Source organism: Xiphias gladius, chromosome 20 (assembly GCF_016859285.1).
Source record: "Xiphias gladius isolate SHS-SW01 ecotype Sanya breed wild chromosome 20, ASM1685928v1, whole genome shotgun sequence".
NCBI lineage: Eukaryota > Metazoa > Chordata > Actinopteri > Istiophoriformes > Xiphiidae > Xiphias > Xiphias gladius.
In genome coordinates this window covers 24,984,699-25,008,496 of record NC_053419.1, presented here as the reverse complement: position 1 = coordinate 25,008,496, position 23,798 = coordinate 24,984,699, and the positions used below count along the sequence as shown (strand labels likewise).

Sequence of the window (23,798 nt, the reverse complement as noted above, 5' to 3'; positions counted from 1 at the left end):
GCTGCAGGAGTGACAGAAGTAGTACTGCAATATGAATGGCCTGAGTGGAGACTGATAGAGACCCTCTTCTTCATTCCCCAACTGTTGTAATCTCACAGATGGCAACATCATTTACAACAGAGGCTGTCGGCTGGAGCCGGGCCAGACGCTGTCTTAACAGGAGTTTGATCATCTGTAACTTTGGCCGCCTGTCAGTTGTTTTGGTTTTTAAACAAGGCAAAGTAAAAAAAAATTCTGGCAATCAATCCTCATACATGCATGGGATAATTTATGTACATTCTTCTAACAGTTTCCACCAGTTATTAAAAAATATATTAGCGTTATCAATTATCGGATAGAAATGAGTAGATACAGAATCCAGCTGAAGTAACCTTTTTAGAAATTACTGAAATCCAAAAACATTTGTGAACACACTGTTCACACAAAGAAAAAAGTTTTTTATCTCAACCACACCTCAACATAACAGTGTTGGTACCATGCCGGGTTCTGCAGAATCATCCAGTATCGACGTTCTTGTCCGTCTTGGTGTTAAGGTTTATCGTCTGAATAACTACTTATCGATCTAACGGTTCGTTTCCTCCGCCGTGAAAGAGTCCCCCCAACGGGAAAATGAGTCCCCGCAAAGAGACCGCAGAACCCTCGGCCAGGAGAACGAGTTCCTCGAGAAACAGAACAGGAACTGGATCCAAAGAAGGGAGGACATTGAAATGAACCATCTGGACCACGTGGAGGACCTGAAACAGCAGCACGACAACGACAACCGACGAGAGATTCGGCAGCTAATGACGCAGGCTAGAGAGGAAACATACTGTATGTTGCTTCCAGTAGGTGGCTGCAGGAAGACAAGACGGTGGTGGAACACCTCCGTCAAAAACTGCATCCATGTAGACCCAGCAGACGGCACAGCGTCCTCGTCCAGGAGCAGTTCCAGAGCTCCTAAAAGCCTCCAGCTGATTCGCAAGCAGATCAGGTGCGTTTGCCCTGTGCCGCACTGCCGACCAGGTCGGGATGAACCCCACCTCTCACCCAGTGCATGCTGGGATGGACTCGAGCCCCCACCGCGCCGAAAAGGACGGGCCATTTAGAAAATGGCTGATGCGGGCTCAGCGTACAGGTTTGGAGATCCTGAGCCTGTAAAACCCTCTGAGACCGTTCACTGTATGAATAAACCCGGATTAAGGACAAATTGCTTTTTCAAGTGTTAAAAGCTGAACCGTTCTCAGCAGCTTTCAAACCAACTGCGAGTTTTTCACTTTGTACAACATTCATTTTCTTTAAAGTTGAACTGAAATTGAAACAAAGGAACCAGCATACGTGCACATCGCCATGGTTCCTCGCTGAGTGTGGACAGACCCTGGAAACTCTGTCGTTTCCGCCACGCGGGCTTTCAGAGAACCAGCTGGGGGCCGATGTTGTTAACTGCCGTTCAGAACAATCCAAGTACAATTTCTTTAAACGTGTACACGTGTAACAAGTCCCACACATATTAACTTACACTGTCATATATCAACACCTGCATACCTGGATGCAAACATACCCAGTGATACCAGGAAACCAAACTAATCAACAAAACATCTTCATTGTCTCAGGCACCTCCAGACAGAAAGGAGAAATGCTCTATAAAGGATAATAATGATATATAACCAGATTTAAAAAATGATCAAAAAGCAAACTGCATGTGTCCCCCACTCCTGAAACAAAAAACACACCTTTGACTTGTGACTCATTTATTAACAAATGATATTGATAATATTTTATAGGATGATCACAGTTTGTTTATTTTGAATCTTAATCTGTCAAGTAACCAGTAAATACATCTGTCAGATAATGTGGTGCAGAATAAACACTTTATTCTTAAATCCTCCTATTTAGCCTTGATAGGCAGCGTATAAATATTTAATAAACGCTTTCTAACAGACTCTGACGCAGCTGTGATCAAATCTCAGTGTTTGTCAGCGTCTCTGTCACCGGCTCCGACTCCTCCGTCAGCGGAGGCTGCTGGAGGAACAGACGATGAACCACAACACGGTAAAACAAACACTGGACACCGATAAAGACTGAAACATGTTCTGCTTATATAGTATGTATTTGATATTTCTATGCTGCTTATTAAAGCTAAATGTGGGGACAACATTTCCCCCTGACATGTTGTGGAGTAGAAGTATAAAGTAGCATGAAATAAATACTCAGTTGAGTAACTGCTGAAAACAGAGCACATAAAGACACTGGGCCTATAATTGGCGACGGACTGAGAAGTTGGACACAGATCAGGATTCCTACTGGGGGACGGGACGTCCGTCGGCTACGTGGAGGAGACGACGCTTAAACCTCGACGCGTATTGTTCGGCGTGACACGCTCAATTAGTCATCAGTTGTGAGGGAAGAACGGATGAGTACACTTTCAATTTAGTTCCGCCGCTTTCTTCATTCATCACGCCTCCCTCATCATCCATCATTTCCCCAGCTCAGATCCATACCAGAACACTTCCACAAGTTGGATGCAATTAAACTTCACGCTGAGATAATTTCATATTAATGAACCAAGGCATTAATTTGATTATTCATTTCATGAGGTTGCATCGGGGCGGCGTCGCCCACGGAGCCCGTCAGCGAGGAGCTTTCCCTGCCTTCCCTTTGTATTGTCTCCCTGTGGAGGCTTGTGTACATTTCCCAGAGAGCCGCTGATGGCGGCGCCTTCTGTCTTCATACAACAAGCTCAGAGAAATTGGAAAAGTTGCAGCAATAGATAGGAGGTGACCTGGAAACAAAAGCAATCAAGGCTGGAGGAGGATGCCGGGAGCAGCGGGCCACCGCCGCCGCCGTCGGGCTGGAATTCAGCCGCTCTGTCAATAAAAGCAGAAATACTTCTTGAGGCACGGGGCCGAGGGCAAAGAGGAGTCTGCAATTTCACACCTTCATGTACCTCGATGCAGGACATTTTTCATGTAACTCCACCTTTTCACTCAGTAAAACACAATGAATGGTTTGGGACAGATCGTAGATGACGGCAGAAATGATTCCTCTCATAACAAACACAGGCAAGAGAGGGGGAAGGGGATTGGAGGAGGAGGTCAGCGCCTCTCCTCTGCCTGTCCAATCACAGCACGAGAACATAATTATTCTCTAAACTAAATAAACTGGAATTTAACCACAAATCAATCAGTTCTCCACTCCGAGAACTTCAGACTCAATTGTAGCTCAATCAAAGCAGGGGAAAAAAAATCAATTCTGACCAATTATAGCTGCTTTCATTAGCGTATGCAAATCAGAGGCATGTTAAGAGAAGGCTCGGTCTCATATTTCCCCCTTCTGGTCAGACTGACGCAGAGACACAGTCAGGCAGGGCCGAGGGGCCGCAGAGGCAGCCGAAGCGGATTCTTTCCTGCACGGCTCCGGCGCGTCTACGAAACCGGCCTGTTGTACTGTTGCGCCTTTGTGCGTGACAGGTCCGCGGTCGGCTTCAGTCCGTCACGGCTGCACTGCGGCTGGTCCCGGCTTCGTGTCCGCGGCCCTCGGTGACCGCAGCGTGACCAGAGACGCGCACAGAGAAATCCCCCTCCAACCAAGCCGGAACCTTTTCTGTCCTGCTCTGACATGTCCTACCTGAGTAGTTTATTTCGCCCTGTTTCATCCTGAGGTAACAACTCGCACAAACTAGACACCAACTTGTGATGCAGCTGAAGGTTCTGCCTTCGTTTTGTCCGACACGTGTGGCACTTAAATGTGTGGCGTTTCTGTTTTACTGCTGGAGCTGCTCCGGGCGGAGCTGCTCTTAGCTGCGTCGTGTACCGGGAGAGAGAGTTCAGTCCAGTGGGTCCCAACCTGGGGGTCGGGCCCCGGCCGGAGGGTCACCAGGTCAACCTGAGGGGTCGTCAGACGATTCACGGGAGAGGAAAAAAAAACAAAAAAACAGTTCTGATTCACTGATCTGGATTCAGTTTCTGGACTCTTCTCTGACCTCAGGTTTTTTTGTGAAAGCTCGGATCCTTTTGACATCTTTGGGTCTCAGAAGGTTTGAGACAAGTTTAGAGGGGAAGTGTCTCTTTGCGGAAACTAGTGAAAACTAAAGCTTTTTTGTAAGAGGTGCATCGAATTTTATTTTCTGGATTCTGAATCCTGGGAAGCAACCAGCGACTCCAGCTGTCGGATCAAGTAACGCGGCACAGAAATACGTCGGCACTGAGATAAGTTCTCGCATCTGGGCCAAAGAAACGGTGCGTTGCCTGAATATGCTGCCGCCGGCCAACACAGATCTCAGGAATCCCTCCCAATATAGAGAGTCAGCCTGTATCGATCCCTCTCCCTCAGCTGTATTGTACCTCCTCAGCATCACATACATTACAGCAGGAGCACAGAATAAATGGCAGAACAATGTATTTAAAGGCATTACACTCCAACTAATGGCGAGTCTTAGAGGGAGCCTCAGTCATTTACCCTTGTGAGTGGTCAGACTGCTCAGTTCCCAGCACAGCGTGATTTAAAATGATGTCCTCTGTGGACTACATTCACTTGGATTCAATTTGGAAATGTATTCATATTTACTTAGTGTACCTGCATTGCATTTGTATAGATCACTTGAGGGTAAAAGTAAAATTGAGCAAATCGAATCAACATATTGGGACATACGGGGGGGTTGCATGGAGTCTGCAGTCGGGGTCACTCCAATGCCTTTTATGATGTCCCTCTGAAATCTATCCGAATCACATTAAATTGGATATAAAGATGTGCAGACACATACATCACAGTAAATGGTGTGGTGGAGCATCGCTCGCCAAGAATCCCACCTCAGCAATCGGGTTATAGAATCGGCTTTAGATCCTATTAATAATTCACAATCTTGTTAGGGGAGAACAAACATTTCTGTTCAAGCAATTTGAGTCGCGGGATTGTTATTATAGCCGGGTGCTGGAGGCGGCCCGGGTGTGAGAGACGGAGAGGCTGTGAAACGTAAGCCCGGCTGTGTGTGGAAGAATAACTCCATGCTATTTCACAGTCTCTGCTTTCTTTATTAAAGCACCGTCACAGTAAACATGTCTGGGCCCGACTCAGCTGTGCAGCCGTTCACTGCAATTCCTTCCTCCGGCTCCTTTCGCGGCCGCTGCCTCCGTTACACGGGAGGAGGGATGGATTTTACGATTAAGGCAAGACTCGGCTCTGACACGGCCTCGACGATCAGGTCCTCATTTCGTGAGACGACACCGCCGACGGTCGCAATCAGCTGACCGTCATAAATTACGGTGCAATTGGAGATGGGGGGCATTTGCAAATAATGTAACAGATCTTTGTGGATATGCCGTTCAAAAGAGCGGCGCCGTGATGTGCCTGGATAACCTCAAGGAGGCTCCTCGGAGACGCATTCCCGTCAAACGTTTTTCTTCTGGCAGCGAAAGAGCCCAAGGCAGAGAACGGGGGTCTGAGACGGACCGGGAAGTGTATTGGCTGGAAAACGGAGCTGCAGAGAGTGAACTGATTCAATACGGAATTAGCAGAGAAGAGAACGTACAGTAGATCCAGCACGTGTCTGGGTGCCTCGCCACTCTGAGTAATGTGACAACACTGTGAAAACACTGTGAAAACACTGAAACGGTTGAACGCTGCCGACGGGGTTCGGGATTTATGTGTATAAACGCATTTTAAAAACCCCAGAATATTCACAGATATTCAGGCTCAGCCCAGAGCAGCTGGTGCAGCACTCAACAGAGTCAAACCTCAGTCAAACCAGATGTGACAGAAGAGGTCAAGAGGCCACAGACTTACAGAGCCGACCCCCTTCAGATGGAGAAATACAGTAATGAATTAAATATGACTTGGCAAAATACAGAGGAAATAAAACAACAATAAGAGACGCACGCGGTGCACAGTGATCCCATAAAAAGAAAAATATATACAGAGAGAATTAAACGTCGTGAATTAAATGTGATGGCCGAGCTCTCGTGACGAGTGCATCAGTACAGCAGGTTTTAAAGGAAGAATATGAAGATTGTCCCGTTCTGTCTGCTTTTATGGGAATAAATTGGAGAATTCAATTGGAGGAAGTTACTAAAAGAAGCGCATATATTTATTCATGAAAGCACAAATCTGACGAATATTTGGGTGATTTACTGCAAATAGAAAACATCTGAATTATCAGCAATATCTTTATGTCACAGCTTTGACTTCAGGCTGCAGCAGAGGGACAACGGTCTCGGCCACAGTGGAGATAATGAACTTTTAGGGATTTTATCCTGGTGGTGATGCAGGCTGAAAAGCAGAAAATATTTAGATTCATCATTTTGACATTCTTGCTGAAAACCTGACTCAAATTCTGCATCACTGATCAAAACTGTTGCTAATTAATGTTCTGCTCGGGATATCATTCCTCCAGCTTTGACTTCGGGTTTTTAGCCGCCTCAGTTTACAGAAAGACCACACGACGCACACAATCTGAAAACATCTGCCTCAAACCATTTAACACGTAAAGCATCGAGTGTTTGACGGAATAACATCAGTGTTAATGGCTGAATTCAAGCCACTGTTGTATTTTAAGATACAACGTTCATTATCAACAAATTGTGTGAGACAAACCAATTCTCATTCAAAGACGCTCTGAACCTGACTCCTGCAGGAAGAAATCACACACTGCAGAGTAAAAATGAAAACTTTCGTTTCATTCATTGGATAAACTGTAATACGGTTGATTCAGACGGCGAAGTCTGACTCTACAGGAAACTCCTGCGACACAAACTGATGACTGACTGTCGCCCACGGCACCTGTTCGCTGCTTTAACCACACCTGAGATATTTACGCCACCTGTCAGCGTCATCGGCTAAAACGGCGAATCCATAACTTGGACTAACACCGGTTCACGGCTGCGGCAGAGAAATGTGGTGTTGGGTGGAAACGTGGCTGGATTAGCGAATGGGCCCCAGAGGAGGTCAAAGGCGAAGTCCTGACCACGTGTTATCTTTGCTCCATATTGTAGCCAAGCTGGCAGCGCGACGCTGCACAACGCCTGCTCATCCCAGTTTATCCAGTCTGATTTTTTTCTTGATTTTTAGAGGCGAGACCAAATTAAATTCTCCAGTCGTTCGCGAGAAAAAAGGCAAAAGCAAAGAGCAAAGTCTGAAAATCCCTCTCGTTTAGTGTAACATTTTTTGGCGGTTTCGTATTTTATTTATCGACTCGCGAACCCTCAGGTTCAGCCCGCGACCCCTAGTGGGTGTCCCGACCCACAGCTTGGAACACACTCCAGAAACCTCCATGAAGGTTCAGTTTTTCTTTTATGAGTCTTTTTCTCATTTCTGTTATTCCCATCTTTTCTCTTTATTGTCGTGTGACTCTACGTTGTGATGAGCTTGTTTTGTGAATACACACACACCTGCAGTGTGTTTAGCTCAGTTGACAGCGGCTTTAAGTCATTTTGAGATCTGTGTGTATGAAGTGATGTTAGTGACTAAAAATCCTTGTGGGAGCAGAAAACAGTGATTCTACTTTTTGCCAAATTTAAAAAATATTTTTCAAACAATCCTACGATTAAAACATTTTAGGCTGAGTTTGGATCTGACTGTGTCTCACGTGTAAGACATGATGGTTTTTAATGACTGATTTACAGGTGAAGTGACCTGAGGGATCAACGGGGGGTTATTATCGTTTTCATCTTTTTCTCTTTGCCTTAACTTCTTACTGTCGACACACATCTTATCGTGCAGTTGTTGAATTCGCCGTGCAGGCCTCCATGTCCTCATCGTGACCACTGCATGCTGAAATGCGTTGATGTCCAGGCTGAAACAACCAGTCGATGAATCAATCGTGATAATCGATTGATCACTGGAGTCGTTTGTGAAGCTAAAATGCCACAAATTGACGCGTTCCCTCAACTGCGAGGGTTTTTTTTCCGCTGAGATTTGAGCTGTTGATCAGACCCCCCAAAAAAAAAAAAAGATTTATGAAAATAATCGTTAGTTGCAGCTGATGTCGTAAACTGTTCTTACGTTGTGTCCCATCTACCATCGTCAGAGACTTACGTCTTCTGTTGCGTCTTATTGCATCAATAAAAACGAACTAAAGGTGAGGTGGACCGGATATGAGCGCGTGTACGGAATCGATACTGTTTTTCTCCTGTAGATAAAGATCCAAACAGGTGAAGAATCAGCGTCACACAAAGGACGTTTGGTTCAACAAATATACTGAGAAAGGCTTGAAGCAGTGGTTGTAGCGACACAGATCATTTCCTCTGGTAGGTTGTGGAAACGTCGCAGCTGTCACAAGGGAAAGTGTGTGGTACCGGTGAAGGTGTTGTCAGGAGCAGAGAGATCAACAGTTATTGCGCTGTCATACACTGCCTCCTGCTGGTGCAGACACACTCCTACACACACACACACACACGCGGGGCTCGAGGAAAATGAAAATAAAGAGCTGATGCGAGCTTTGAGGCTGAGCGCTGGCGTTTGGACTTTGGATAAAATGTAAGAAAAAGAGTCAAATAAGACGTTCGGAGCGAGTTCAAAAGGACGACGCAGTCTGTCTCCCATCGGAGGAGCAGACCGACTGAGGCTCAGAGCCCCTGCATCTGAGGTTTCCTGGAGATTCAGCTTTCTCATCCGGTTCACACTGATCGAGTGATTATCGGAGGGAGCGTCCAGCTCTACTGCTCCTCTGCGGTGTCCCTGCTTGTTTTTGGGGAGCTGCTGTTGTTCTGTCCAACGACGATGCTGCTGTACATCTTCTGCTGCTCTTCTTTAAACGAATCCTTCACTTTTTGTCTCTTCAGTCCTCCGTCCCTGCGAGAAAGGAAACACCTTTAATTCTGCGGCGTAGGTGAAAGTCTTTCATTCAAAACAGAGGCGAGACAATTAGTCAATTAATCGGTTGGTCAAACGGCAGGAGAATGATCGACAACTCTTTCAATAAGTGATTGATTGCATTGCGACAAAGTTCCACACTGTAACATACGTACAGGTTATTCGTCATATACAATAATAAACTGAATATTTTGGGGTTTTGGACTTTTGATCCAAGACGTCATCTTGGATCCTGCAAAGTTGCGAATTGGCATTTTTTCCCTATTTTCTAACATTCCGTCGACCAAACGATTAATCGATTAATCGAAAAAATGATCTGTTAGTCGGAGCCCTAATTCAAAAGGACGGAAGCACCGTCAACAAAACGCACTCGTCTGGTCTCCCGGCTTCAGACTCCCAGCCTGTTTGTTCGACCTCAAGGTCGCGCACAGGGTGAGTTTGATGAGAAACGCTGGAGGTAAAGAGAAACCTCCACAGAGCAGCTTCAGTGAAACATGAATATGAATGACTGACCGGGTCTGACACGACTGTTGGTCAAATAAACTCTAACACTGCTGAGTTGTTTAGTGAATGTGTGGGAGTTCGGGAGCGGAAGCTGGTATCATATGCACATTACTGTCATTAGTGTGGGAAGCCGTGTCCTGTCCTGTATTGTCAACACCGATGTTTTGTGAAGTGTCTTTTCCTCCCATGAGATGACAGGACACCTCATCCTGTCCCTGTGCTGCAGTAAAAAGGCCGACATGTCTCTCTGAAGTGGCAAAAAAGTTAAAGAATACTCGAGTACAGGTAACTAGATGTACTTAGTTACTCTCCGCCACCGATGCTGAGTGAAGTGTTACGCGGTGACGCGAGCATTTAGTGGCTGACGGTCTGTCCTCACCACGCCAGGTCCAGCAGTCCTCCCTGATGGGCGATGGCGGACTTCACTCTGTTGGCGAACTGGGCTGCATCTTCACCGTCCTGCGCAGAGAATAAACAGTCGGTTCAGTCGCGCTGCTCAGTCAGAGCGTTTGTAAGAGCAGGCTCACGTACGAAGTACATGTAAACACACGGTAACATAAGCAGAGCTACAGTGATTGGTCAACAATCGATGATTCCTTAGTCCGCTTTCATTTATCAGCTGCTTTGATTGTTGATGAATCACTTAAGTTTCGTTTTCAGGTTCTTTTTATTGTCGGTTTTTCCAGCTTATTCTCTCTCTTCTTCTCTTACTCTCTCGTCACCTTCACCCAGATCATAGATATTCATTTAGGAAAAGACTGTCAACAACACCGGCATATACAAAAACAGAAAAAATAAAAAAGAATAAACGTAAAAGTGATCATCTGCTATTAGGTTGATATCTCTTATACCATTACATTTACTCTTAGACCCGACCCAGTACTTCAGATTCCCAACATCTCTGTTCCTTAAATAGAGACTGAATAATTTCCAGATTTAGTTCCTAATCTCATACAATGGGTCATTGTCATTTTTCAAGATTTCAACATTTGATGGTTCCAGGTTCTCGACTGTAAGAATCTCACCTTCTTCTTGGACTTATGTTACAGCCCTGCACACATAAGTAAATAGTATGTCTACGATAAAGAGACAATAGATGGAGGCGGCCGCTGTTGTAGTGATGGACTCCGCGAGATAAATGTGTGTAAAGATGTTTTCTCCGCAGAGACGCTCTCAAGTCTCAAAAGTCCAACTTTAGTTTCATTTCTTTGGTCACAAGTCGGACTCAAGCTTCCGACTGTCATAAACCACAATAAGGTGATTCGTGTGAAGTCAGCTGACAACATCGTGGCTCCTTCTAGTTCATCAGTGCATGACGCTGCAAAAAAGGTGCACAGAAATACATATTCCACACAAAGACGGGGCCTGACTGCACGCACAGCGAAGCTTGAAAGCTACGGCCTTCTCGCTATAAAAAGCCTTTTAGACAGATTATTTACCGCCTCAACTCCAAAGAGGAAATAAAGGTCACCGTCACATAGATACTTAGATGCTTCGATGTGTAATGAGAGTCTGTTCCTCCTGACAGATCAGCTGGTGTGTTCGGAGGCGCACCTGTATGGTCATGGGAGGGAGGTACCACACGTTGACGACTATGGCCCAGCTGGTCATCATCCGCAGCAGGTAACTAACCATGTTGTATTTGCTGCTGTTCCAGAAAGCGTCACCAAACCGAGGGTCGTACTGAGACACAGAGGGAGAGAGAGGAGTTAAGTCACCAGCACATTCTGAAAGGAACGACCCCGTATTTAGGCTCCAGCGTTACTGTGAGGTCCGCAGCCAAAGCCATGATGTTATGTCACCGACACTATTAAATATTTCAAGGAGCTGGGTCTGTAGTCCGTCCGTCGCTTTGGTCCGGGACAAGACATCTCAGCAACTACTGCCATAAAATCTGCTGTGAACATTCATGGCCCCCAGAGGATGATTCCTGGTGGGTTTTTTCAAGCCCCCGATCTTCCCCTAGTCCCCGGCCTGATGGGGGGACATCAGGCCAAAATAATAAAAAATTCAGCTAATTCACAAACCAGACTGAAGCTTCCAAATCCAGACTTCACTGGCTGTTTGATGAAGGCCCAGTGTGGGTACCAGCAACCTCGTGGGGCCTCCCTGACATGTTTGCGCTCCTTCCCTTTGGCATCAGTACTCGGGCAGACGTTGGATCCCGAGGCTTGAGAGCCGTGACGTCACGTCGCACGACCAGCCGTGGTGTTGGTCCTGACCGCGCCGACACTGCATCGCACTCGAGACTCACTTTGCTTTGTACATTTCTGGCTCTTGCGTTTGCGCCGCTAGACTTTTCCTGCCCTCCGTAAATCTGATCCCGGTAACGTCACATGGTTGCCTCTGACTGTGTGGGGTCTGAGATTATTGTAGGCTAGACGCGTAAACCAGAGGAATGCCTCCTGTATGTGGATCTTAGAGTTACAGCAATAGGCTACGATAATATATAATAGGTCACCACTATAGACAGGGTCTGATATGTTTTCATTTGGGACAAAGGATATTCTGAGCTTAAACCACTAGGGACGCTGAAGCTAGTGGTCCTGATCAGCTGGTTAGTGGTCTGTGGGGTGGTCTGTGCGGTCCTAATCCACCTTCTCCCTTCTCTGGCCGTGTTGGCAACGCTGTTAGCCGAATAAACGTCCGAGATCATAATCCTTTGTCTCTTCAATATACTCTATTATCGATTGTGCCTATATTCTTATCGTTGCACTGTATATCGCAGTTTGTGTGGCTATAGCATCCAGCCAACCAAATGGTCCCTGTGGTCCGGACCAGTGGTCACGGTGGACCCACAGACTGAGCTCACCATCTACAGAGCCACACCGCTAGTTTGCTTAAATCCATCTGACTCTACTGACCAGGATATGAAATCAAATGGGCCCATTCCTGCTCCTTTTGGATCCTATTGACCCCGTGAGGTCCCCTCCAGTGCTGCCCCCCCCAGGAGAGACTGTGCACTTATGGCTCCGCTACTGGTAAGACTCGCCGTGACCTGTACTGGTCAGACTGTTACCAGCATGGAAGCTCATTTTTGACCTCGGGATCAGTACAGAGACCCGAGGTGCAGGATGTGATAAGCACTGGTAGAACTCACTGACATACCAAACTCCCACTTCTCTCACTTTTCAGTTGTAATTTTTTTTTTTGGCCATTTCTGCCTTTATTTATTCTTGACGGCGACAGTGGCGAGAGACAGGAAAGGCAGGGAGACAGGGAGGGCACAGACATGCAGCGAAGGGCCCGGGCCGGATTCAGACCCGAGCCGCTGCGGTCAGGACTCAGCCTCGACACGGGGTACGCACCTAACCAGGCGAGCTACCTCGCCTTTCATTTTCATATAACCAGAAGGCGTAATGTGAAATTGAACATGAATTCATTCCTTTTTCGTACCTTGATTGCGACGGGGTAAATGGTCCCTCCGATTTCAAAGCTTCCCTTCTTAAACATCATGACCGAGGTGTTGTTGATGCAGGTCCCTGTTTAAAAACAGGCAGAGGTTATCCGCCCGTCACACCACTACCATCATCATCCTCACGTCACGAGCTGCAGCGCAGCACAGTAGTCACTGACCTTCAGGAAATATCAGGATGGGCAGTTTGGTCTTGGCCGCAACGTGAGCTCTCAGCCTGCAGAGAGAGGAACAGGTTTTCATTAGTCACCGGGGAGGAGAACTTCACTGATCTCTGCTGTCATGATAAGGAGGCGAGAACATAATCCAGAATGCGGACTTCCTCCAGTGGCAGAGAGGCTGCTTCTCATATCTGAGCACAGTCACAACATACTTCAGAGTGAACTTCCCGTCTAACATGTAAATAAAACATCTGTTTGATTATTCCTTCCTGGTTGAGCTCGCCCCAAATCCAGACCGAGCCCGTGTAACTATTTTAACATCGTACCCGATCGGGCTCTCACCCTCAGGGTCACCTGAAAACACACTGCACGGCGCGCGTCCCAATCTCACACAAACACGCAGAGCCCCGGTCCAAGAGCTGAGGACGGCCGGGGATAAAACACCCAGCGCTCCACAAACACTCTGTTTCCTCAGAAGCATCGAACAAACATTTCCCAGCTGCGAGACTGAGAGCGGAATTCTTCCGATTAACACTTTGACTGCGGCGTCGACACAGAGCAGCTTTTCAAGGATGGAAAGAATGAACTGTTTGCGTACGTTCGTGTCTCAGTGCAGACTGTGTGGCCGTTCTCTTTCTAAAAGCTCTTATTTTCTTTGTGATGAAATGTGAGTGTTGTAAATATTGCTTTTGGGTGTGTGAAGTTCTGTGTAAAGATGTGTACAATGCTGTGGATTGAATACAGCGCTGCTCAGTTTGTGCGTAGTGCCGTAGGGTGTGAGCATACTGCTGTTCCAGCTGCGTGTGATTCTGTCCATAGTATAGCTGGTAGATGTGGTTTCCATTTTTTGTTGTACTGTTTATCTCCCTGTACGAGACTGATATGCGACACAAATGAACTGTATTTCTCGAACGCGAATGGCTACAGTCTGTGTGTTGTCCTGCGGTTGGCGTGAATGCATGTCGGGGATCGGAGCCTCCCGCGTTGAGTCCACATCGGGCCTTGCCCCCCTCCCGTGACGCTCTGCTGCCTCTGAACGTCCTCTCTCACCTCCGGGCCTCAGCCGGGTCTCATTCTCGGTGTCTAGGAAAGCGGGCGCTGCATTGTCCCTCTAAGGGGGCCAATAAGCATCGGTCTGAGCCGCCAACGCTCGAGGTCAAGTCTGTGGTGCACTGAGGTTTCAACTTTCGACTTATTAACATACAACACAGCCACGAAAGAGCATTGATAGATGTGTGTGCGTGTGTAATCAGGTGTGTATGTGTGAGTGTGTTTGAGCTGTCACAAACAAATGCACAAAAGAAATAGACAAGAGAGAAATTCCGCCTTTGTCTTCGTCTTTACTCTGTCAGACCGCGCCCACGTCATGCAGCGATTGGTCGGCTGCGTGGACGTGAGCGAGTAGGCGGGGTTAAACCTCTCTCAGCTCTGTTTTTCTGTCACTGTTAATACGAACAGCTATGAATGTCCTCCTGGAGAGACTGGCTGTAAATCCGCTCTTTTATCCCCAGTGGTACCATTCATCCACCTGGCCCCTCTATACGATGACAGGCCTTTCGGTCCAGCTGTTTGGAACAGATGTTGAAAATTTTGCCTGCAGACTAACTGGATCAGACTAAGTCGTTAATTTGAGGGCGCTGCAGTCTGAAAGCTTCCACTGGACATTCGGTCCCACCTGCTGGTCACAGCGTGGCGGTCTCTCATCTCCGACCTCTCGAACCAAACGTGGGGACAGGACCTCACCATCGACCTCTGAATGACCCCCATCAGACCTCCGTGAATCTGACCCACCTGAGGACGACAGGGAGCACAGAGCGGTGGCGTCACCGCGTCAGAACATCTCGCATGACAGACACGCCGACCCGCTGCGCTGACGATACTCACCATAGCGTAGCAGCCGTCGTTGGCCAGAATCACAACATCGATAGGCGTGGTGTGGTTTGCTACGCATATTCCTCCTTTCTGAGGTTTATTTTCTCTGTAGAAGTAGGAGCAAGACACAGGTAGAGGGGAGGAAGTATTCAGATCCTTTACTTGAGTAAAATGACACAGGTACAATCAGCTAAATATACTTCAGAAATAAAAGTAAAGTATCACTGTAAAAGTACTTCCTGTAGTTCCAGTATCACAGTAAAAGTACTTCATGTAGTTCCAGTATGACAGTAAAAGTACTTCATGTAGTTCCAGTATCACAGTAAAAGTGCTTCACTGTGCAGGGACCTGTCTCCTGTGACTGGTCTCTGATTCTAATGGATCATTGATCCTGAGTCACGGAGGCTTCGGCAGCGTTTTACTGCTGGAGCTGCTTTTAGCTACGTCAGAGACAGGTAGATGGTTCAGTCCACTGGTTCCCAACCTGGGGGTCGGGCCCCTCCAGAGGGTCACCTGGTAAACCTGAGTTCAAGTTCAAGTCTAAGTTTTTATTTGTCACGTACACAATGTCAGGACAATGGCAGTGAGATGTTTTCCTGCTGTCGTCAGATGATTAATGGCAGAGGAAAGAAAAAGAAACATGGTTCTGCTTCACTGATCTGGATTCAGTTTTTGGACTCTTCTCTGATCTTTGTGTTTTTGTGAAACACTGGATCATTTTGACCCTTTAAACCATCTAAGGGGAAATATCTCTTTGGTGCTTCTAATAACAAGACACCTTATTCATGAGAAGGGGCCTAACTAGACACTTGAATTTTTTATGGGGTCATAAACGGTAGAGTGGCCACAATCAGTCGATTCATCAATTAGTCCACTGACAGAAAAATAATCAGCAACTACTCTAAAAGTTAATTAGTGTTTTTTAAGCAAAATGGCAAAAATACTGTAGTTCCAGCTTTTCAAATTGGAGTACTTTTTAGTTTTCTCAGTGTTCTGCCATAGTAAAGTAAAAATATCTTTCAGGTTGGGACTGTTGGTCAGACAAAGCGAGACATCCGAAGACGTAAGCTTGGACTAATTGTTGCTTGGGCCCCGGTCTCACCACCGGTTTAATCCTACTGTGTTGTAGTCTATAAAAGTATCGCTGTTTTTTGTAAAATCTTAACCCGAAAACAAACTGGTAACGACACCCGTCACACCAATGTAGTGCAGTAAAAAGGACGATATTTCCCTCTGAAGTGTAGTGTAAAGCATAAAATGGAATACGAGTACCTCAAGACACAGTACTTGAGTAAATGTACTTAGTTATTTTCCAGCAACGTTTCTTTAGCAGCTCCTGGAATGTGAATTCTAAACTGTAATAAATGACAGAATGAGAAGTAAAGTGAAAAACGGCGGCTGAGACTGACTTGTTGTGGTAGTGGATGGTGGCTGACAGTCCTCTGGAGCAGATCCTGTAGCAGGTCAGATGGACCAGTTCACTCAGCCAGTTCTTCACACTGGTACACACAGAACATAAAAACCTGCACGTGATCGTAAAAACACCACATTGAGGCCACGGCTAAGATGATGTGTTCAGGCGTGTGGCTGTACCTGCTGTCGGGCAGAAGTCCAACCAGAGTCGTCCCGATCACGAGCCACAGGAGGCCGATGATGGCCAGAGTAATCCTGCAGGAACACGGGGGGAGGACAAACTGGGAGGCTGTGCTTCGCTGTCAGCAGCATAACTTCATTATAACATTGGATGTGCTGTGCCACCACCGTCGATTCACCTGACAAAACGTGAGTCGACTCGACAGAGAGGGGTCAGCCGTTCAAATCCGTTTGGAACTTGCACCACTAACGTACAGTTTCAGTGAATGTGGGCTCTTAAAACCAGACTCAAATCCAATTATAAAGAGCTTTGTTATTTAGTTTTAATGATTTAAATCGACAACCTCGAAGATTTTCATTTAAATAAATGTCTGTCTATCGCTGAATGAGGTAACAGGGTGGTGACTGAGCCTTTGGCCCACTGGGGAAATATTGCAATAGTTATATATTAGCATTATTACAAATCGAGGCCCTGTTCACACCTGCATTAACGTGCGTCTCGGGTGATCCGATCACAGGTGGACAGCTCTAAGTACGGGTGTGAACGTGCCCAAGACGGATCATCGAAGCACTGAGATCCCATGACCCAGACCACGTCAGGATGTGGTCTGGGCCGCGTGTGGCCACGTTCTTTCAACAGAATGGAAGAGTAGGCTGACTTTTTCCACAACGCCTGAAACTTTGGAAAGGCCCACGGAGAGATACCACGAGTCCAACATCTTGGGGGGTTTGTCTGGAACACGCCAGGGAATAGACCCAGTCTGTAGCATTTCGATTTCTTCTTCTTCTTGTCCTTTTAATTTCAGACAGGCTAGGCACAGGAAGTGCATTGCCGCCTCCCGCTGGTTAAAAACAACAACACACTTGGTCTTCGCAAACTCACAAGTGGTGGCTGGAGACGCGTGTAGAGACGCATTCTAAAGCCAGGTGTGTACTGACGTACTTAGAACGGTCCACCTGTGATCGGATCACCTGAGACGCATGTTAATGCCAGGTCTGACCAGGGCCTGGGTGTCTGTGGCGACACTCCCAGAAAAACGTGCTGTATTAAGTTACTGCTAATGCAAACCGAACATTTCCTGCTGCTGCAGCTTCACATTAAAAGCATCGTTTTGAGCATTTCTGGACAGAGGATCAGTCTGAAATGTTGCAGGGAGCAATGGAAGAAGGAGGAGCGGCCACGGCGGCCGCTAGCTGAAGAGCTAGCGGGCTGCACACCTCCACCTCCTCAGCCAGGTAACCAGCTCCTGTCACTGTCCTGCTGTTCACAGACTCACAGATACAGCTGTGTTTCCGGTGAGTGAGGAGGTGAGAGGCTGCTTAGTCTCAGACTGACCTGAGAGGGAAGAGGACGCAGTATCGTATGAAGACGCCGAGGCCCCAGATGACGGTGAGGCGGAGGCTGATGTAGCGGAAGTTCTGATTGGTGCGGGTGAGGAGGTTCCAGGAGGCCAGCTCCTCGGAGGAGAAGCGCTGGGTCACCTGGTCGTCCGCGATGCTTTCCAAACCCTTCTTGTAGAAGTAGAAGGCGTCGCTCAAGGCAAACTCCCCCTCCGCCAGGGCCCGAGAGCTCCGCCGCTGCCCCATCTCCTCCTCCATCGAGCCCCCCGCTCGCTCAATGATCCCTGGACAACAATCACAACACACCACGGTAACACTAAAGTAGCACCGAAGGTGGGACAGCACTTTATCCTGTAGTATCAGGGATGTGGTGGTAATTCAAAGGCTGACTTTGGCTAACCGCCAGAAATGATATTCACGCCTCGTGTGTGTGTTTCTCCTCCAGCCACTGTCTCTTATTTACAGTCCGCTTCCACACCTCTGTGTATTTAACTTGACTAGAGTTTGATGAGGCCAAGTTTTTGTAGTTCTGTAGTTTGGCAGGTTGCGTAACCTCAGACAAGTGACTCATTAACTACTAGAAAAATCCACCTTTGTGTGTTTTAAACACAAGAAATTTAGTTTGTCTTGTTTAGAATAAAAACAAAACCTTTTTTGTGAGCATGTTCTGTCTCACTATAATTGTTGCTAGAAGGTTTTATTGAACAGTCAAAGTGTTGTTGACTTTTCTGTGTGTGTACGTGTTGCTTCATTGATGGGAAACCTAAGACTCCGGCTCTTTCTAAAGCTTGAAATGAGATTAAACCACGCTGCATCGGAAGAACCGTGTGAATTATGTTTAAGTAGAAACAGCCTGAGGATCACGAGGGCGCCGACCTCTCAGAGATGTTTAACCCCTTCATGCACAGTTCAGTTTCCCCTCCAGCAGTTTTTGCTGAAATCGTCTTACAACACTCTGTCTGACAGTGTCACATAGATTTCATTTACATATAAATTTCCACAGCTCGGTTCAGCTCTGAAAACTGAAATTTTATGATGTTTAATATTAAAATCCAAGCCTGTGGGGTTTTTTTTAATAGAGGCTCCATCCCATCAAATGAAAAAAAAAACTAGAGCAGAAACAAACAGTAGATTCATCAACAACAATAGTACACTTTGATAATTGATTCATTGTGATCAGGTCATTTCTCAAACAAAAATACAATGTTAGGGTTTTGTCTGGTTTGTTTCACGTCCTAGTAAAGTGACTATTAAGGGTTTTGGACTGTTGGTCAGACCGAAATGACACATCTGAAGACGCCAGGTAAAAGAAATCCTGGTTTTTGTGTTTGAAATTTGAATCAACTCTTGTTTAAAAATGTTCTATAAATAAGTGTCAGTAGCATGAGACAAAGAATAAAGTAGATTGTCGCAATAGAATGTTTTTTTTTAATTTTTTTAACTTTCATCTTTAAGAAAGTATAAATTTTACAAGCTCATTTTATCATTTTTACAGTAAGATTACAATGAAAAGTACGGAGGAACAGTAAAGGGTTAAACCTGCTGTATATGGGTTTTATTAGCCAAGTATGCAAACATGGAAGGATGTGTGTTGCAACGTTGAAAAAATTAGAATAGAGCAAAGGTCAATACAAGTAAAATAAAATGAAACCTATCTAGAGACGATTTGATAGATGTGAGATGAAGTGTGGACTGTGCTGTGGAGAGAGAAGTGAGGCGTATGAACTATATGAAAGCGACAAGTGCATTGAGTAATAGAACAGAGCGCTGGGATGCAGAGTACGAAGCAGAGACTGGTGTGATGATGGTACAGTTGAGCTGAGCCTCAGCGTCTCAGTGTTTCACTGTAAACTCCACGTGGACACCAGTCGGCTGTTTGGCTAAAGTTATGCAATCTGCTGTTGCATCATCATCCTGAGACCAGCCATGTGTTTTTCACGCTGCTCGGCACCCCGACATCATATGCTGGAGCCGACCAATGGAGAGCCCCCACACTCGCCCACGCAGCGTCACATGATCTCTGCTCGCAGCTGAGACAAATCCCTCATACAGCAGGACGCGGTGCACCGAGAGCACCGGCAGGGAACTGCAGCTGCTGCTCCCCAGCCCGACAAAACCACTCGTGGTTGCCTCGTGTCGGTCGGGAAGTTTAACAGCAGCTCACACACCCTCACGATGTTTTACACATTTCTTTCCTAAAACTGTTTTAACCCAAATTCAAAAGCAAAACCAGAGACAGCGGCTGAAGATTAGCTTCAGTTTGTGGTGGAGTGTAAACTCAGGCTGCAACTAACCATCAGTTTCATTACTGATTAAACTGCTGAAGCAGTAAAATATTCTAATGGGCATTTTTCACTACTTTCTAACATTTTACAGACAAACGGATGAATCAGTTAACGGAGGAAACAATCTGCAGGTTATTTGCTGAGGACGATAATCACTAGACAACAGATTCCCAAACCCCAGTGCAGCATGTAAAATCTGTCTGACTGACTTCCAGTCCTAACAGTGTTTCCATTCAGACTCTGAGAGGGTCAGTTCACCAAAAACATGCGCTCCCACGGATACCGGTGGACTTCACCGGGATCAGTTCTCCCTGGTACCAGTTTCTGCAGAAGGAGTCTTCCCTGTGAAAACCGACTCCAGTTCTGTGGATCATCCAGACTAACAGGGACACTGTTTCTTTAGAAAACAAAATATGTTGACGCTGTAATTTTGTGATGCTGTGAGCACCTGTGCTGGGAAGTCTGAACGTCACCGGTATGTTGCCGCGTCCGGTATCTAATATGCTGAATTTGGGTTTCAAGTATTGGGGGTTGTGCATCTGCGAGGCCAGCGGAGTGCAGGCCAACAGGTCGCGTTGGTGTTGAACGGGGCTGCAATGAACTATTTTCGGTCGGTCTATAAGACCTCAGAAATGAATGAAAATGTCGTGTTTTGTTCGTCCCACAGGCCAAAACCCAAAGAGATCCAGTTTACTGTGACAGAAAACAGAGACAAACAGAAAATTCTCACACTTGCAAAGCTGGAACCAGTAAATATTTGGCATGTTAGTTATCGATTATTTGATTATTATGCAGGTTTTATTTTTCTACCGAGCGACTAATTGATTATTCGACCAACTGTTTCACCTCTAGCGTAAATGCGGGTATATGCCGTGGACCAACCTCAGTTTACCGTATATCCGCCAAACACTAGATATGAGATATCGAGGATATGGATATGAACTAGTGCGGCCGGTATACTGACTTTTTTTAAAGGTACATCGATATATTTTCAAACGAGCTACAGGATGAGACAAAACCGTTTATATTGATATAGTTTGATGTTGCCTTTATAACCCGTTTCTTCCATCAAGCCGTGCCAGTGTTTGCATTTCCCACACTCTCCGTGCAACCCCACCCCCGCTCTCCCTGTGTGTCCTCGCGCAAACCCAGCAAAGTTCGCACGAGCTCTCCTGCAACGTGGAGGAGACACGGCGGCAGAAGACCTGGTTTGTGAACAGCAAAAACAATGGTTCAGTCATTTGGAGACGGTCAGAAAGGAGTGAACCGACCAGACCTGTGGAGACCCCCCCTCATCTCTGCTGCAGGATACGGGCTCCAGGACACAGGAGCATCTGCTAACACAACACACCCCACTCTCCCACCCAACTGTCAGAGGTCCAGGTGCATTGTGGGTAAGGCACCACATCTTTGCCAATGTTTTTTTTTTTTTTTTATTGAATATGATTGATTGTCCGAATTCAGGCCTGTTTTACACATGTGTGTTTAATCGATAATTAGCACACAACCTGCATTTAAGCCTTCGTCCTGTTGTAGCTTTACACTACATGAGCCTGATGAAGTGGTGAGTTAATCAGTGTCAATTAAAGATCCTTGATGGTTAAAATATATATATAGTGTATTCTGATCACAGGTAATATAAAAGGATCACAGCTGATCTGGATTGACTTACCGCTGGGCAGAGGGACAGGCACGCTGGGCTGCTCCCGCCGTCCTCTCTGGATTCGTAGCGTGGCCCACTACAATGAAAATTATTTTCAGATGACCTCTGACTCGATGCCTGCTGCTACTCATTTCATAACTGTACACACACATTAAGTAAAGGGGGAGTGTAGAGGGCAACCACGAGTTCTCCTCAGGGCAAACTGCCTGAATTAAATAAAACTCTTGAAAGAAGACACTCTGTTTCAGTTACCTCCAGGATTTTGACCAGGATCTGGATGTAGACCCCGGTGACCCCCAGAGAGAGGCCGAACATGGCGGGCAGCATGATGAAGAACGCCACCACAAACATCCACACCTGGAAAACACCTACAGCCACACACCTGAGGTCCTCCATCACTGACAGCTGAGGCGGCCACCGCTCTCTAACTCTGACGTCACGTCATCATCTGCAACACACGGGACGAACAGCACCAGAGTCAATGCGGTTTTCGGCCGAATCAACAGAGTCATTCTCTGGAGGGCAATGTCGGCCTGTTGGTCCAGGCTGCAATATCGCAACAACTATTGGATGGATTGTACCAACACTCATTTTCCCCAGAGGATGATTCCTTCTGACTTTGCTGATCCTCTGAGCGCCCTAGTCATCATCATCATCATCATCATCGTCGTCAGTTCAAATTTTGCATTTTTCCCGCTACTTTGGTTTACGAGCAAAATACCTGCAAAAACTGCTGACGTTCCCATCAGCCTCAGCTGCACTTTGTGTTTTGCAGAGCTGAAGGGATTAGAGACGTGAAGACGTCAGGTGGCTTTGGGAAGCAGTTACAGGCACGAACAACTAATCGTTTGGTTTTATAAAATGTCAGAAAAACTGAAAAATGCCGCGGTAAAAAAAATTTTCCACGAAAATTTTTTTTTTTTTTTTGCTTGTTTTTTTTTTTTCAACAACCCAAACCCAAACGTATTCAGTTTTCTATCATATATAACAAAGAAATGCATCAAATTCGAGAAGCTGGAACCAAGCTACGAAAAGGACAAACGATTAATCGACTATTAAAACGGCTGCAGATGAATTTGTCAGTCGACTAATCTCGATTAATCGATTAACCATCTACACACTGCTGTTTTTCTGAAGGAGTCATAAAACAAAGAAGGCTGGGAACCGCCGGTTTAATGTTGAACAGTGTGTTGACTCTCATCATCTCACGTTCTATGTTCGTAACATAAAACTATTAATGAAAACTAACTGCACTAACTGTGGCACAGTCAGAAGCTCACTTCATCTCCCGCCTCCAGCCTTCTGTGGTTCAGTCGGACATTTCTAGTTCATGGTTCTTTACACCTCCACTCCACTACGTTTCAGACGGATTCATGTTACTGTTAAGTTGTTGATTCAAATTTTTGGGAAACAACACGTGAAATATTATAAAAACCATTTAAAAAAAAATATAGCTCACAAAATATGACACATTTTAATAAGTTAAATCATCCACCAGTATTAAAGTAGTTAAAAGCAGCTCTGTCTCTGCCAGCTACAACCTTAAAATGCTGCTAACAAGTTAATGCATCAATAATAATAATAATAATAATAATAATAATAATAATAATAATAATAATAATAATAATACAGTACTAGATATGATAAAGAATAAATAAAACGATTGAACACAGTGAAAGGGGCCAATCTGCATAAAGAGTACTTGAGCTTTTGACACTTAAAGTACATTTTGCTGATATTTCTGTAAAACGACGAAAGCAGGACTTTTACTTGTAATGGAGTATTTTTACAATGGTGTCATTCTCCTTTAACTGAGGTAAAAGATCCGAGTACTCCATCCACCTCTGACTGTACTTGAGTAAATGTACTTGAGTAAACGTGCTGAGCTGTTGAAGGCAGAGAACTAACGAGCTCCGAGTTCCCGTTAGTCGAGGTCCGTGTTTTAGTGTCATCAGCGTTACACTGACAACCGAAGGACAGGGACCTGAACGCCCCACACACACGCACACACACACACACACGCACACACACACACACACACACACACGCACGGAGCCAGTGTATATTAGTCGGAATAAATACCTGGCAGTCGATGAGACGGTGCCAGCGGTGTGAAAACGTCCAGCGGCGGCGGGGAAAGTGTGTCAGATCCCAGCGGAGCGCCGAGTCCGTGGGCCGTTTAA

At 46.0% G+C, this 23,798-nt stretch overlaps 1 protein-coding gene across 1 annotated transcript; it reads right to left on the bottom strand.

Annotated features, from left to right (window-relative positions):
• Positions 1-1,760: 1,760 nt before the first annotated feature.
• Positions 1,761-23,790, bottom strand: gpat3 (glycerol-3-phosphate acyltransferase 3). Its single transcript, XM_040156679.1, has 13 exons — positions 23,698-23,790; positions 21,868-22,063; positions 21,625-21,691; positions 17,663-17,951; positions 16,327-16,401; positions 16,143-16,232; positions 14,746-14,839; positions 14,537-14,652; positions 12,862-12,917; positions 12,682-12,767; positions 10,840-10,968; positions 9,665-9,744; positions 1,761-8,760 (listed from the first exon to the last, which is right to left on the bottom strand). The coding sequence occupies exons 2-13, from the start codon at positions 22,009-22,011 to the stop codon at positions 8,625-8,627; spliced, it is 1,362 nt and encodes a 453-aa protein (XP_040012613.1). The 5' UTR covers positions 22,012-22,063; positions 23,698-23,790; the 3' UTR covers positions 1,761-8,624.
• Positions 23,791-23,798: the final 8 nt, after the last annotated feature.